This window comes from Athene noctua, chromosome Z (assembly GCF_965140245.1).
Source record: "Athene noctua chromosome Z, bAthNoc1.hap1.1, whole genome shotgun sequence".
NCBI classification, from domain to species: Eukaryota; Metazoa; Chordata; class Aves; order Strigiformes; family Strigidae; genus Athene; species Athene noctua.
In genome coordinates, this window is record NC_134077.1 from 42,129,726 (window position 1) to 42,143,994 (window position 14,269).

The 14,269-nt window shown below is 36.5% G+C and overlaps 1 protein-coding gene across 4 annotated transcripts in view; it reads right to left on the minus strand.

Moving 5' to 3' along the window:
- Nucleotides 1-500: 500 nt before the first annotated feature.
- The window catches only part of PCGF3 (polycomb group ring finger 3), a 72,459-nt gene continuing 58,690 nt past the window's right edge, over nt 501-14,269 (minus strand). For all 4 annotated transcript variants that reach the window (XM_074931394.1, XM_074931396.1, XM_074931395.1 and 1 more), the window contains 6 exons: nt 12,776-12,831; nt 11,719-11,829; nt 11,153-11,241; nt 9,790-9,927; nt 9,390-9,470; nt 501-7,660 (listed from right to left, as the gene is read on the minus strand). In XM_074931394.1, the coding sequence (XP_074787495.1) occupies nt 7,613-7,660; nt 9,390-9,470; nt 9,790-9,927; nt 11,153-11,241; nt 11,719-11,829; nt 12,776-12,831 (523 nt within the window). In that variant the 3' untranslated portion in view covers nt 501-7,612. The remainder of the gene's footprint in view (nt 7,661-9,389; nt 9,471-9,789; nt 9,928-11,152; nt 11,242-11,718; nt 11,830-12,775; nt 12,832-14,269) is intronic.

Below are 14,269 nucleotides of genomic sequence, written 5' to 3' on the forward strand. Positions count from 1 at the left end.
GTCCCAGAGAGTGGTGGTCAGTGGAGTGGTGGCCTGTCACAAGTGGTGTTCCTCAGGGCTCAGTGTTGGGACCATTTCTGTTCAACATCTTTATTGATGATCTTGATAAGGACACAGAGTGTATCATCAGTAAGTTCGCAGATGACTCCAAGTTAAGTGGGAGTGTCGGTCTGTATGAGGATAGGGAGTCTCTGCAGAGAGACTTGGATAGATTAGATCGGTGGCCAATGCCAACGGGATGAGCTTCAACAAGGCCAAGTGCCAGGTCCTGCACTTGGGCCACAACAGTCCCATGCATGGCTACAGGCCTGGGGAGGTGTGGCTGGAGCTGTCTGGAAGAAAGGGAGAAGAAAAGCCCAAGGATTGCACAAAAAGAGATATTACACTTGTAAGTACTGATTTTTATAGCAGAATACTCAATCAGCCAAGTAAGAAAAGACCAGTTGCATATAAAATAATACCAGTTAGAGTTTTCTCACACTGAATTACTTGTGGGGTAAAAAATGCAGTTCGTTGCTATTAGTTGCAGGGCAGGTTTATGCTTCCAGTGCTAGTTAACATGACTATTAGCACAATTTCTTGTTGTAAGTCTTGGGAATTTCAGTCAAACTGGAATTGGTTTTACTCTTATTTATTAGATTAGCACCATGTTCAGTTCCATCATGTATTTCTGTTGTTTAGGTTTTCAACAGTGTTTTGCAGCCTACTTTTAAATGACTCAAACTAACACAAAGTAATGGTAATAAAATATAAAGCATCAGGTTTGTTTTTTTCTGTCCAAATCAAGCCAGAAAGTCTGAAGTTCTACAAGTATTTTTTCCTGAGACGATACAAAGCATTGACTTACAAACAATTGTTGCCACAACTATTTCAAAGGTCACATTCACAACAGACACTGATGGTGGTGCTTTAATCATTCCTGAAGTGAAGTATACATGTCATTCCTCCTGAAAATCTGAGAGATTTCTTCATGATGTATGTGCCAATTAAAGAGACCACAATTTGTGTACAGCACTAAGTGTCCATGTACTTTTGCTTGCATAGGTGAAGGAAGCTTCTGTCATCTCTTAACTACTCCAGCATTAACAGAGGTCAGAAAATCTTTTATCACACTCCCATGAAACAGAAGCCTTCCATCCAAGCACATCTCTAGACTTCTGTAATAGCTGCTGAAAGTGCAAGAAGGAAAGCAGCACACCGACCCAGGCCCATCACTGGTCAGTTTACAGACACAAGAAAGCAACCAGTAGTACAAAGTTCGAGGAAGTATTAGAAGCACTAATAATGACAGCATGAAAGATGTAAGAAATGTAATGCTTGCTCAGTTAGTACTAACATTTAGTTACTTTTAAGTGACTACATACAGGCAAAGGGACCTTTCCGCTTTAAGTCTCTCATGCTGGTATTTAAATGAGCTGGTATGTGACAAATGCCTAATTTCTTCAGGACATTTATACATTGGTACTATCAGTGCAAGTAAGAAACATGTATGAATCAAACCCTGACTTCAGGCCAGACCATAGTTGTTGGCAGCTCCTAACAAGCCAATAGCAGGAATCAAAGCCCTTCCTCCCTTCTAAGTATTTACAGAGGGTTTCACAAGCTATCAATTTGCATTACTACATATAAATACTGCAAGAAATTCAATTACTGTAGCTTTGCAGCTTCACTGTATTATTTTGTCTGGGCATTTCAATTAATTTTACTTAAAACTTCCCCCATACCTTTGATATGCTCAGGTATTAAAATAAATCTCAAGGATCTTGAAGGAAAAAGCTCTTGAAGTTACAAAGAGGGTAAGCACCAATGTTTGCCAAATACCACAGTAGACCTATTTTTTCAAAGGCAAAACATATTCAGTTCATTAAGCAAAGCTTCCTGTAAGTAAGAGGTCTTTTTCCCCTAGCAGCTCACCAAAGTAAAATAAAATTAAATCAGAATGCATGTGTGGAAATGCTTTATAATCTGGCATGTGTCTACATGAAAGCTGCAGTCAGCCCCTGTGCATCAACATCATCAGGTAAGGGTCAGATTGAAAGTAACACATACAGGTCGGAAAAGTACCTTTCTATCCACAGATGCCTAAAAACATCAGGACAACTGTGTGTTTCCTCTTTGTAGCTGAAGTCATATTGTTTCTTGTCAGTTACTTGCCACACACTTGTCACAAACATATTGCCATTCTGTGCAGTAGAGTAATACTTTGGGCCATGCTAGTTCTGAGTAAAAGGTTGATTATGACAATGCAATGCCACGCCACCATTGTTTCAGTCATGCTGTGTTTGTTCAGTGCTATATTATGATGATTAGTTCCTTATGTTCTTGGGAACAAATTGGACAGTAACTTGCAGCCTGACAGTATTTCAGTTAGTTTCTCTGCTTTTATTACCAAGCATATAATATTAATTGGCAAAACACTGGATACAAGCTTCGCTAGCATAAAATCAAAACATTAAGCAATAATCCCAAAAGGCTTATTCAGACAAAATTGGCCACCAATAGTACAAAAATTACACAGCAATGCAAAGCATAAAAAATTGTAAACTTTCAAATGAAGCTAAGCCAAAAATATGGTTTTATACTGTGACAGTTCCAGAATCTTTACTATGCCACATATAAGGATAAGGGCTTAGTGGTTGCACTGGCTTATTTTTCCTTAACTGTAAAATAATCTTGTTGCAGAAGGAAAGAACAAACTCTCCCTTTGTCCAGAAAAGTCACTTGAATTCAAGATTCCATTAAACAAATGCTTTGAGTTTCAAGTGAAAATAAAAAAATACTGGAATATCAGTATTAAAAAATTAGGGCTTCTTCCTTCAGCCACACCTGTTTGCATGAGTGGAACCATCCAGATTATTACTAAAGTTACCAATACAAATGTTCATAGAATTGGACATTTAGTTCCTACCCTACCACTAGTATCTGGCCAGGTCACTGTGGCTCTGAAAGATTTCCTAAAAGCCCTAAGGATGATCAAAGATGGATCAAATAGAAGAACCAGAGCTTTAATTTGCATATAAATAAACCATAACTCCACAGTAAAACATTACTGTTGACTTGCCACAAGACACAAGTTCCCAGCAAGCATCTGTATTGATTGCAAATTTAAAGCAGAGATTGAAGCACTGTCCATGTTCCTTAATGTTGTACTCTCTGCAACTTTTTAATTCAGCAACAGATCTCAAGATCTTAGTTACACTTAATTATATCTTATGTAGAGATTCTAGTGTATGTAAAAATCTTTTGCCTTGTTATCAACTGTAGGCAGACTAACTGAAGCACAGGTTGCATTAACATTTCCAGTGAAACATCCAAACTGAAATGATTACCTGAGGAAATACAGCAACTTGATTTTTCTGTACAGTCAAGCCTTCTGTACAAGTACTTATTTTAAGTACTTAATTCATCTTGCTGATTTTCAGACTGGTTGGCTTTTTCCTATTATATCTAGCTCAATGGCAAGATGCATAACGCTGTAAAATAGGCTAGTTATATGGTTATATTTATCATCCCGTAGAAAAAACTCAATCTACTAGGACTACCTATGATGTTATAAAGACAGTAAGAACCAGATAAGCTCATAGCCTATTGGAAAAAATAGCACCATCACAGTTGTAGTCTGCTATTTTTTATGGTCCCATATCCCCAGAGGTGATAGTGTTGTGTATACTATTGCACAACCAATAAAAATAAATATTCCCAGGTCTGATGGTACACCAATACACCAGACATAACTATGGCACAAAACATTTTCGGATAGGCTGCAAGTCTTGCCAATTGCTTCTACAATTCACATTAAGGTTTCTGCAAGATCTTTTATTTTAAAATATTGCTGACAGATAGTTCTTGTACTTACACAAATTTAAATCTCACACTTCACTCTTAAGATAAAAGGAAATAAAAAAAAGTCCCCTCAAATAGTCCCCCAAAAAACCCCACTTGAACAAGTGAGAGAAACCATCTACATTCCTTTTAAATTTAATAGTAAGTAGATGCTACATTTACAATTTAAACATATGCCTAATAAAATGCATGTTTCAAACCTATTGCACAAAAGCACAAGTAATGCTCTTTATCCATACAAAACAAAAAACATACAAATAAAACTTAATGTAAAAGGAAGAAGCTTGTAAAAACATCTTACAATTTCATTTTATATGCTCGTAAATAAAGCTGGATCACTGAAACCAAAAATACTTGGATGGTAAAATAAGACAGAAGGTTTAAAATAGAATAAATAATTTCATAAAGTTTAACTTTAAAACCCCAAATCTTATTTAAATTCCATATTATATATTCTATCTGAATTCTCTATGTTTAATGAAACTATATTTCATGAGACTCTGAGCCTGGGTGATTCATCAGTTTCATTGCTGCTGAGTATAATGCAATAAGATACTTCTTTACTGCAATTATTTACCAGCATAAGCAATTGTGAAAACTACTTCACAGTAATGGCATCATCACAAAAGCCAAAAAACCTAACATGTAACAACTAGCACTAAGAGTACCTATGCTGAGTCCAAATTTTAGTCTAACTCTGAACAGTATCAGGATTACTTTACCCAACATAATCTTGATATAAATTCACTGTCTCTTAGGCTTCACAGAAGTGAAACAAGGCTCTGACCTAAAGGAGACCTTCCTCAATTCAAATGTATTGTAGTCTTTTAGTAAGGCTAAAGGAAATAAACGTATGGTCCAGACACAGTCACATCCCTCCTAAAGGATGTAGCAAAGATGTTGTGACATGTGATTTACAAAAATAACTGAGTGGTTTTGGTTTTGTTTTTTTTTCTTCTTACTGTTGAGGTTTTATCAGATTAAAGACATTGTCAAAGCAGCTACACACTATTATGAGCAAAAACCCCAGCTTTAAGTATTAATACTGGCTTGAATTTATGTATCCATATAGGTATAAACATAGTTTTCAATATATTGATAGCACCATAACAAATTCAAGTGATTCTAAAGATGCTTCTAAATTTATATGTTCTGTATTGTAGATTGTTACAGCAAGAGATAGATTTAAAAGGCTTCTGAATTTGGGTGTTTGTAACTAATTTCTCAGTTGCACAAGTACACAGGAAAGTACCAAAATCTCGATGTACTTTAACAGCACTGCATCTTGTCATACAAAAGGTTTCTGCAGTACACACACACTCTGAGGTAGACAGATCTCATATATATACATGTATTTGTTTTTATGTGTATATATATCCTGATTAAGGTGGTTAATCAGAATGCTGCCTGGCAGCCTTAATTTTATGTCTACAACTGGTACAGCCAGTGTCTGTATACTCAGGATGCAGAGAGGGTGGACACTAACAGCCCTATTCATATTATCAGTGCCTCAGCAGCTGGAGTCAGTCTCTTATTTACACTAGGACAGTGACAGCCACATAAAGAACTCCAGAAAGGCCAAATACATCAGTTTTGTGTACACATCCATACCACCTTCATTCACTGTTTCATGAAAAGATTAGAAAACTGGTAGACCCATGATCTCATTTGTTCTCTTCTGCCAGTTCAAGTAATGTTACAGACAGAAAAAAAAAGCTAAAATACATATATCTGAGTCCACAAACAGTAAGACAAAACCACAGCCAAGTTCCAATTCCATTGTTCATATGCATGCACACACCACCACCCCCCCCCCCAACAAACCCAGCCATGCAGCCCAAATGTGGAGTTCTGTCTAACTCAAATGCAGCTATCCTACACACTCATCTGCAAGGACAGCAGCACTTTTTGGCCTTTGTGTGGTTCTCTTTTCCATCTCCACAGCTCAGTAGGCTCCTTTCATTCTCTGCTCACATGCTTTTCGTTTTGCCATTCACATCTGTGACTGTAACTAAAAATGAAGAGCCCTGTTTTCAAAGGTAAGCACAAGTGGGAGCATTCCTTCTGCAGCAACAGAGATGAGAAAGGAGGACTGAAGACTCCAGAGAAAGAAATTATGGGACACATGCTGAGGAATGTGGTACTTTGAGAACTCAAGAAGAGGACAAGGATTTAAAATGCTTGGATAAACTTCTTGCAGTATCAGCTTATGGAGTATTAGTTATGGAATAACAACTAATACTTTCTAGCATGAGAGGTGAAAGAGCACAGCTAGAGGAAGGGCAGTTACAGGCAAACTTTTTTATCCAAAATTTTCTTACTCAAAGACAATTTATCAAAAAAATAACAGGGTTTAATAATAGGTATAACAACTAGCATTTTCAGCTGACTGGAAAACTCTTCTGAAAATTAGAAGGTTAACTATTTCCAGCTGCCAATAATATGGCATAGCCTGTTTTCAGTCACTTGACATCTGTGCCAGACAAACACTCTCACAATTATATAGGCTATACTGTATATAGCTTGCAGAAATCACTTTCAACTACTGTTTTTAGAAAGTCAACCATCTCAAAAAGCCTTACAAAGTGCAGTGAACCCTGGTAGGTGCTACTGAGGATGCATCCTTTAACATATATAGATATAAGTGTGTAAGATGTATGCACACATACATACATTGCCTTGCATCCATTAGGGCTGATGCAAGAAAAATTATCGGTTAAGGCCAGAAGGTGCTAAAATAATCTTGTCTGACACTCCCCACCACCTCCACCCCAATACAACTAGGAATTGTGTTAAGGAAAATGCTATGGTTTCCTAAGAAAACAGGTAAAGGAAATATAAAGCTGCCCATAAGGATCTGAGAAATCAGTGAAATCAAAACTGTGCAGTATCACCCAAAGTTGCCCAAGAGTCAGTGTTTCAATAGCTACTGAGAGTAATTTCTCTCCAAATTAAAAACTGATTTCTGCAAGCCACAACTACATAAGAAATGTTTATTTTTTAAAAAGTTCACCAGTCTAGCACTTTTGAGTATTTGTTATTATGTGGTAAAATTTATGCCACAGTAAAATAACAGGGCACATTAAAATAAACTGAAATAATTTCTATTAATCTTACCAAATCAACATGCATAGGTGAGTATCAAAACTCTACTAAAACACAAAGTGAGGGAGAGCAATAACTGGGCAACAATGACAAAATTACTGGTTTCCCAGATTTTCAGAAGTTTTCAAAGCAGCATAATAAATTATCACCAGTCACTGTATCATCAGGCATGGTCAATGCTCTGCAGAATAACTTGAATAAAGCCAATGCAATCAGGCAATGCTATATAAGACTAACACTTTGCAAAAATATAGTTTCTAAAGATTCAGAATGTGAAAAGTAACTAAATACAATGGTGTCAAAAGCAACATTTTTTAAATGACCCCACAGCATTCTAACTTATTTCTGTGTAACTGTAAGAGATAAATCAGGCTGAGCTACATGGAACTGTGAAGAGTTTTCAGTATCCGTAAACTTAGTGCTGGTAGTGTCCTGCTGAGTTGCGCCTTTTCTTCCATACAAAAAAAAGTATAAATATTTTCTGTCCAGAAATCTAGGTAATACATCCCTAGAAGAAATACTCAGAAGGACAGTCCTCTATGAAAGCCCTACAGTCTTCCAAAATTATTCAGCTGGTTTGTGTCATGTGATTAGTGGTGCACTAAGAAGGTGCCAGATGATAGTCTCTGCAAAAAACTCTGTCCAGAAGGACAATAAAGTTCTCTCACAGCAAGTCCATTTTGGGTCTGTAATGTAGCAGTAGAGGTGCTTTCTGCAAGACAGAAATATCAGGGAAGTTAAGAAACAAAACCAGCACTGATTTGTTCAGTAAGCAACACACTTGTTTCCTAAACTAAAGCTTAAAAATGAACTATCTGACCCATCAATGCAATTTAATCTGTGGTGCTCAAACAAGAGATGAAGAATCTCTTCCGTTTTGTCTTGGGAGCTGATCACCTTAAGATCACTTCTGCCAGGTCTGTTGAACTTGGAAAACCCATTCCCAAGTGAGAAATGCAGATGTCTAGAAAGCAGCATAAGAGCACATGGTACTTCATATTTAACAGCTCTCACTTGATTCCTCTTCTGTGAGCCTATCCATTGGTTTTTTTATGAATAGTTAAACTTCTAACATCCACATCCTGCACCAAGGAGTTGTGTGTCTCATGAAAAGAACTGCTCCCTCTTGTTTATTATGGACCTTCCACCTCCCAGTTTCATTTTACATCCCCCACCTCTTTCACTTGTCAGTTTACAGTTCCCTTTTCCATGTGACTCACAAATTCATAGATTTCCATGAGAAAGGTGAATAGTAGACTTGTACACATCATTTTGCACATCAATTTGATGCTAGTTTGGTTCTCTTCCCCCGACCCCATGAAAACCCCTAACATTTGCTTTGTATCCTTTTATATGTATCTACATTGAACTTAAGGTGCTCACTAATCACCTGTCACTCAGAACTGTAAAGGCTTGCTTTAATCCTTTGTTATCAACCTGTCTTCACCATCCTAAAAAAACACAGCGTTGTCAGTGCACTGTTACTGCACTACTCAAATCCTTTTCCAGGTCCACCAGGAACATCATACAAAACAGACTGCGGTAGGATTCCACTCGTGACCTCTCTGCATTTCAAAGACTGACCATTGACTTCTAATCCTGTAACTCTTACGCAAGTCAATTGTTTTTCTATGCTAAAACAGAAAAATGCTTCCTTACTCCCACCTGCACTTCTAGATATGCAACCAAAGCCATCAAGTGGTTCTATGTCAGTATACACTGTAAGCTCAGACTGTGTTGCTTGTCCATTATGAACACTAACTCCTAATTCAAATATCCCCAAATACACATATACTGACATACAATGCATTCTTACACCCATTCCACTTGAGCTGCCATTATTAATGTGATAACTAATACTCAAAATAAATGCCTTGCTGATTACTATTCAATTGCATAAAGGAAGTTGTTTAAAGAAACCACAATAAGCAAGTCAAAGATGTACTCAAACATTTTAACCAGCCTTGTCTATGGCTACTAAACGTTGCTAGAAGTTTCCTTAACTAAGGCAGACAAGCACTGCAATTACTGCATCTCCCTTAGAAGTAAACCAGCCTTCTTGAGCTACAGAAGAGGACTGTGTTGAAATTTTCTGCCTTTTCTGCATAATAATCAATTTCCCCTATGTGGATTAAAACCAGTTTTACCTGGAATAGCTAAAAATACCTCCTTGTGGCTTCCACTTCCTTTGCGAGACTTGATGACATTTTGACAGCTGATGCAGTGTTCCCTTTTCCCTTGCAATTAATACTGAATTTCCATTTCCTTCATTTTATTGGAAACAAAATTAATACTTGGTGTTTAAGAATGCTGTATTAGATATTTATTAAGGTATATTTTTATAGAGTTTGCAGTTACTGCAGTTTAGTTCCAAATTATGCCTATTTTATAAACATTTTATTTGGCCATTTCATGATTTACTGGGAACCACTGTGTCATACCTTAAATCTCCATCTAGTAACAACTACAAACTTGAGCGTGTGGTCCTTGCCAAGAATCTCTTCATTGCATAATATGTCCAGCTGACAAAACAAAGACAACAGTTAATTCATTGGGACACAGTACCTGAAACAATGTATTTCAGATACTACTACAAATGTTTGACATTTTTTTTCTCTGAAGACACTGGAACTATTCATCTGCAAACTAAGTGGCGAGTCCTGTATAGACCCAAGAAAGGACAAGAAGATGGCTGTGTAACACATAATTCAAGAAACAGTGTATCCTTCTGTTTTCTGAAAGTAAAATCATACTAAAAGACATTCCTTTACAAAGGAACAATCCCACACTTTTCATAAGGTTTTTTTATCTGCAAAATAATTAAAAAAATATATATATTACCTCATTAAAAGAAGAGAGGTTAAGTTTTTTGGCAATGAACTTCTTTAGATGCAAGACTGTTGCCTGTGCCGAGCAACGAATCCATTTTCGCTTCAATCCACGCAATTTGCTGCTATTGCATTCCAAGCAGATGCTTACCTTCAGGAAAAAGCAAGAAGTCAGGACTGGCCAGAACAATTTTCTGCAGTTATAATTATGTATTCCATATACAGTTCTTATTAATACAACAATGTGAAAAAAGTACAATATTAGTTAGTATTCCTTAAACTGAAATGCCCATAGTCCTATTAAAAAAAAAATTTTCTAACATCTTGTCAGCTAGTAAAAAGCACTGTTGCAGCCAAACTGGATCTGGACAAAGAAGTTCAAGAAAGAATTCTGATGGTAAAACAAGGTTGCTCCAGTCCAAATTCACAGGCTGCCAATACCTCAAGAGGACCCTATGTCAAAAGCTAGACTAAGATAGATAGTAAGAATACCATTGCCACGTGGTTGCTTCTAACATCTTGCTTTTAATGCAACTGCTAAATCCAGTTGAAACCAACACTTTAAAGTGTTTAAAAGATAATTTATTGTTTAAAAAGGATACAAATGAAATAACACATTTTTTAAATTCTGAAGATTATCCCCACACACACACCCCGCCCCCAGATGTCTCTAACTTCTATGCTTCAATTCTCACTTTTTTACTCATCCAGTTATTCATTACTTGGTCTAAGGTCTTTGTGATGATTTACTTTATGCAGTAATTGGATCTAGTACTACATACAATCCCTTTCAAGGTTCTCATACATTATCATTGAAAATAAAATTAATTCAAGTTGTACTCTGGACACACATAACAGGAAAACATAAAAGAGATGGTTTGTTTATCCCAAAATGAGATTTCACTTTCAAAGATGCTTTGTGTTTAAAACTTAATGGTGAACTTCACAGCTTTCATACTATTTTTATGGTATAGAGGTTTAAAACAAAATAAATAGTAAGGTAGTAAAAGTGCAAAAGGTTTCATTCATGATTACTGATAAACATTCAGCTCAATGTATCACAATAACACTGTGATACACTCCTTCAGAAAGGGGGCTGAATAACCTGAATGTGTTTTGAAAGGAAATATTTTGGAAACTTATAAACAAACAGAACTATCAGATCTTAATGTAAATGTCTTCACTGCATTCTCCATTCCTGCTGAAACCCAAAGATTAAACTCATGCTTACACAAAAGCACTGAGCAACACTGCATCTTGTTTGTAGCAGAGGACAGAAAAAATAGTTTGAAGCAGCTATTTTTCTTCTTTGTTAGCTTATCAAAGCACTAAAGTTAAAATACAAGATAAAACTAAAACATGCCCTGTGAGCTCACCTGTTCATCACTTCGGTGGTAGTCATTATCTTCTTCATGTTTTTCCTCTGAAGTTTCTTTGTGTGAATTTTCATCTGTTTTAGTTTCACCTTAAATAAGAAACCAGATATATGGGATAGCACTCTGCAGCAGCTTGCGATGCTAATATGATTAAAGCAGCACAATTCAGGACTGCAGTACAGAATCAACTTGCTTTTCCTGATTTGTGCTTATCTGCTTAAGCAACACTAGCTGCTAACATCCCCATGCATCAAAGGGAGGAATACATACAGAGAGCAACCTTCAGTTCAACTGCTAGCAGCCCAGAAGCTGGGTAATTTCACGGCCCCCATGTAGGCACTACTCTGGAGATCTCCTTTGCTAAGAGTAATATGCTATGTCCAGCTAAAAAGAAAGATTCTGTGCACAAATAAGTGACAAATCAACAATCCTACACTCACTGCATTGTGCAGTGTTATAAAACAATTGTGATTGTAATAAACCAACTAGGTACATACCTCCAAATGTCTGTTCATCAACTTACTAGCCATCACCCGCTCAATACAGAATAAATAAAGACTATTTACCATTTCGATGGGAATCTAGGTGCTGTTTTGTAGAACACGTCTCCCCTTTGATGTCCCCTGGAACTTCCATGCCCAGTTTGTGATAAAACTCCCTTTGCTTTTTCATTTCCGCTGTTTAAAATTGTAAATATTAATCCCTGTAATAAAGTTCTAATGCAATATTTAAGAAGTTATTTCAAATCCCTTCCCTCTTCAGTGAAACAGGTTTGCCAACAAATAGCGGTATTGTCAGCATTTACTAATGTCTCTGATCGTATCAAGTCATTCCTCATTTTACTTTTCAGAGTTAGAATAATACAAAGTCATTCATATAGCTAATATTATAGCATTCCCATTAGAATTAGATAGTATGTAAAATAACATACCTTATTTTGAATCCCTCCCACAATATTTCAAATTACTGTTTTTGAACTTTTATTTATAGTTCTGATTTTCTATATACTAGACATAATTTTTAAATAATCTATTTAATCTTATCAATGTTTGAAAATATTCTGGTTTTGAAGCTTAAATGGATTAAAATACTCTATTTAAATGAGAGTTGTACCACACATTAAGACAAAAAATTACAGAGCAGTTACTATAAAGTACTTCTATAGGTAAAACAGATCCAGCTGCAAAGAGGATTATGCCTGAAAGTTACCTGCTACAAAAGGATTCACACAGTGGCAGAAACATCACTGAAACTAAATTGTTCTGCATTACATTCTACCTTTGAGAATTCTAGAAAGTTGGCACAACAGGTTTAAAGTACACAGTTTAACAAGACCAAATGAGTTAATGTGACAAACATTTAAAAGCTGAACCCTCATTCTGCTTTACTTAACACTGCTTTTCAAAGAAACATCCCATCTTTCCTCCCAACACCCTCACCCTCAATTGCTGCTAGTACAAGTATGAAATTAAACTACTCACTAGAAATTACACAAATTAAAAAATATGTTTTTCCACTGTATTTTCCTCAGTTCACCCTCCTATTTTCATCACCCAAAACTTTTTTAAGTGTTAAAACAGTATGTGCAAAACTACCTATAAGAAAGGTCACACAACAGCTTACCTTCTTGGAGGCCTGGCACAAGTTTGTAAACAATATCTTGCATTGTTCTGTCATGACTAGCAAAAAAAAAAAAAAAAATCCAAAATCAAAAGTCAACCATCTTGATTCAAAACATTTCTCTTAAAAAAGCTCTAGTACTAAACTGGTGTAAAATCTCTAAATTCACTGAAGAAGCATTTCAACTCTCAAATCAGTGTTTATATCACACAAGAGAGGACAATAACATGAAACAAGTTATGAAAAAGTACAGGCTAAGACAGAAACACAATGGAAGTTTGAGGAAGAAGGCTTGGACATCTAGAGGATGACACTCCATGGAACAGCCTCCTGCCTCAAGGCAAGTATGTCACTAATAATCTCAAAATTCTTTAACAACTGTGAAGTAAACTAATTATTACATAAGAATCACGGATAGTCTGTTTCTCTACCCTTACAGACTGATCTCTCACATTTCTAGATGACTTAGTTATCTCTACTAGGCTTCTCCAAAAATGCAAAAGAACAGTTTAGAGAAAAAGACCACAAAAATAACATTTTACTTTGCTCTGAAAAGCCAACATTTTAACTGTTAACAACATTGTGTAGTTGGTAAGTCTGTACAGGTAGTGGATGCGGAGATATGGACACGTACACGACCAGTATGATCAAGCAATGCCAATTTATTGAAGGTAAGCAAGCCCTTTTATAAGTTTCTCCTGTGCACACGAACGGTACACGGTGCAATCCTTATGATTGGATAGTTAGCTTTGTCCACGCGCTTCAAGCCTTCTCACGATTGGATAATAAGCGCCACACTCAAATGTCTTTCTCTGCTCAACCCATCTCCTGGATTTGGTTGCTGAGTTCTTTGTTCTATGTCCTTGCCGAGGCGTGCACATGTGTAGGATTGCTCACATGTCCATTATCTCCCAACATATCCCTCTTTTTGTTTTTGAGCAATCCACATTCCGTGCGGGCTTTCTTCCAACGATTATTAATACAACAAACTAAGCATGGCAAAATAATAACAAACATAACAATTCTAACAATTACAACAATTCCAACAATTTCCCCTTGTAACAACTTCTTCAACTATCTGTGAACATAGTTACCTTTCCTATGTAACTTGGGCCGCTACTGGTTTGGAAGGGATTTCAATAAACACGTTCAGAATGTATGAGCATTAATCACTGTTAGAACCATTGCAAGGCTTAGGATTGTGAGCTTGACATTCTTTCCAAGGCTGCACCCAGCGAGATGGAACCCACCGTAAGCCATGATCTGTAAGCAAACACATATAACCTCTGCCTGTTAATTGTACTTTAACAGGTCCTTCCCATTGCCCAGTATTTAAGTTTTTGAACATAACTAACAGTTGCTGTGTGCCCATAGATTGTTCAGCATCACTCTTTATTGCTAAACTGTGAGTCATCATTGGTGGTTCCTGACGTTCTCCTGTAAGCCTCAAAAAATTCAAAACATATAAAACTTTATTTAATCGTTCAGCTGGCATCA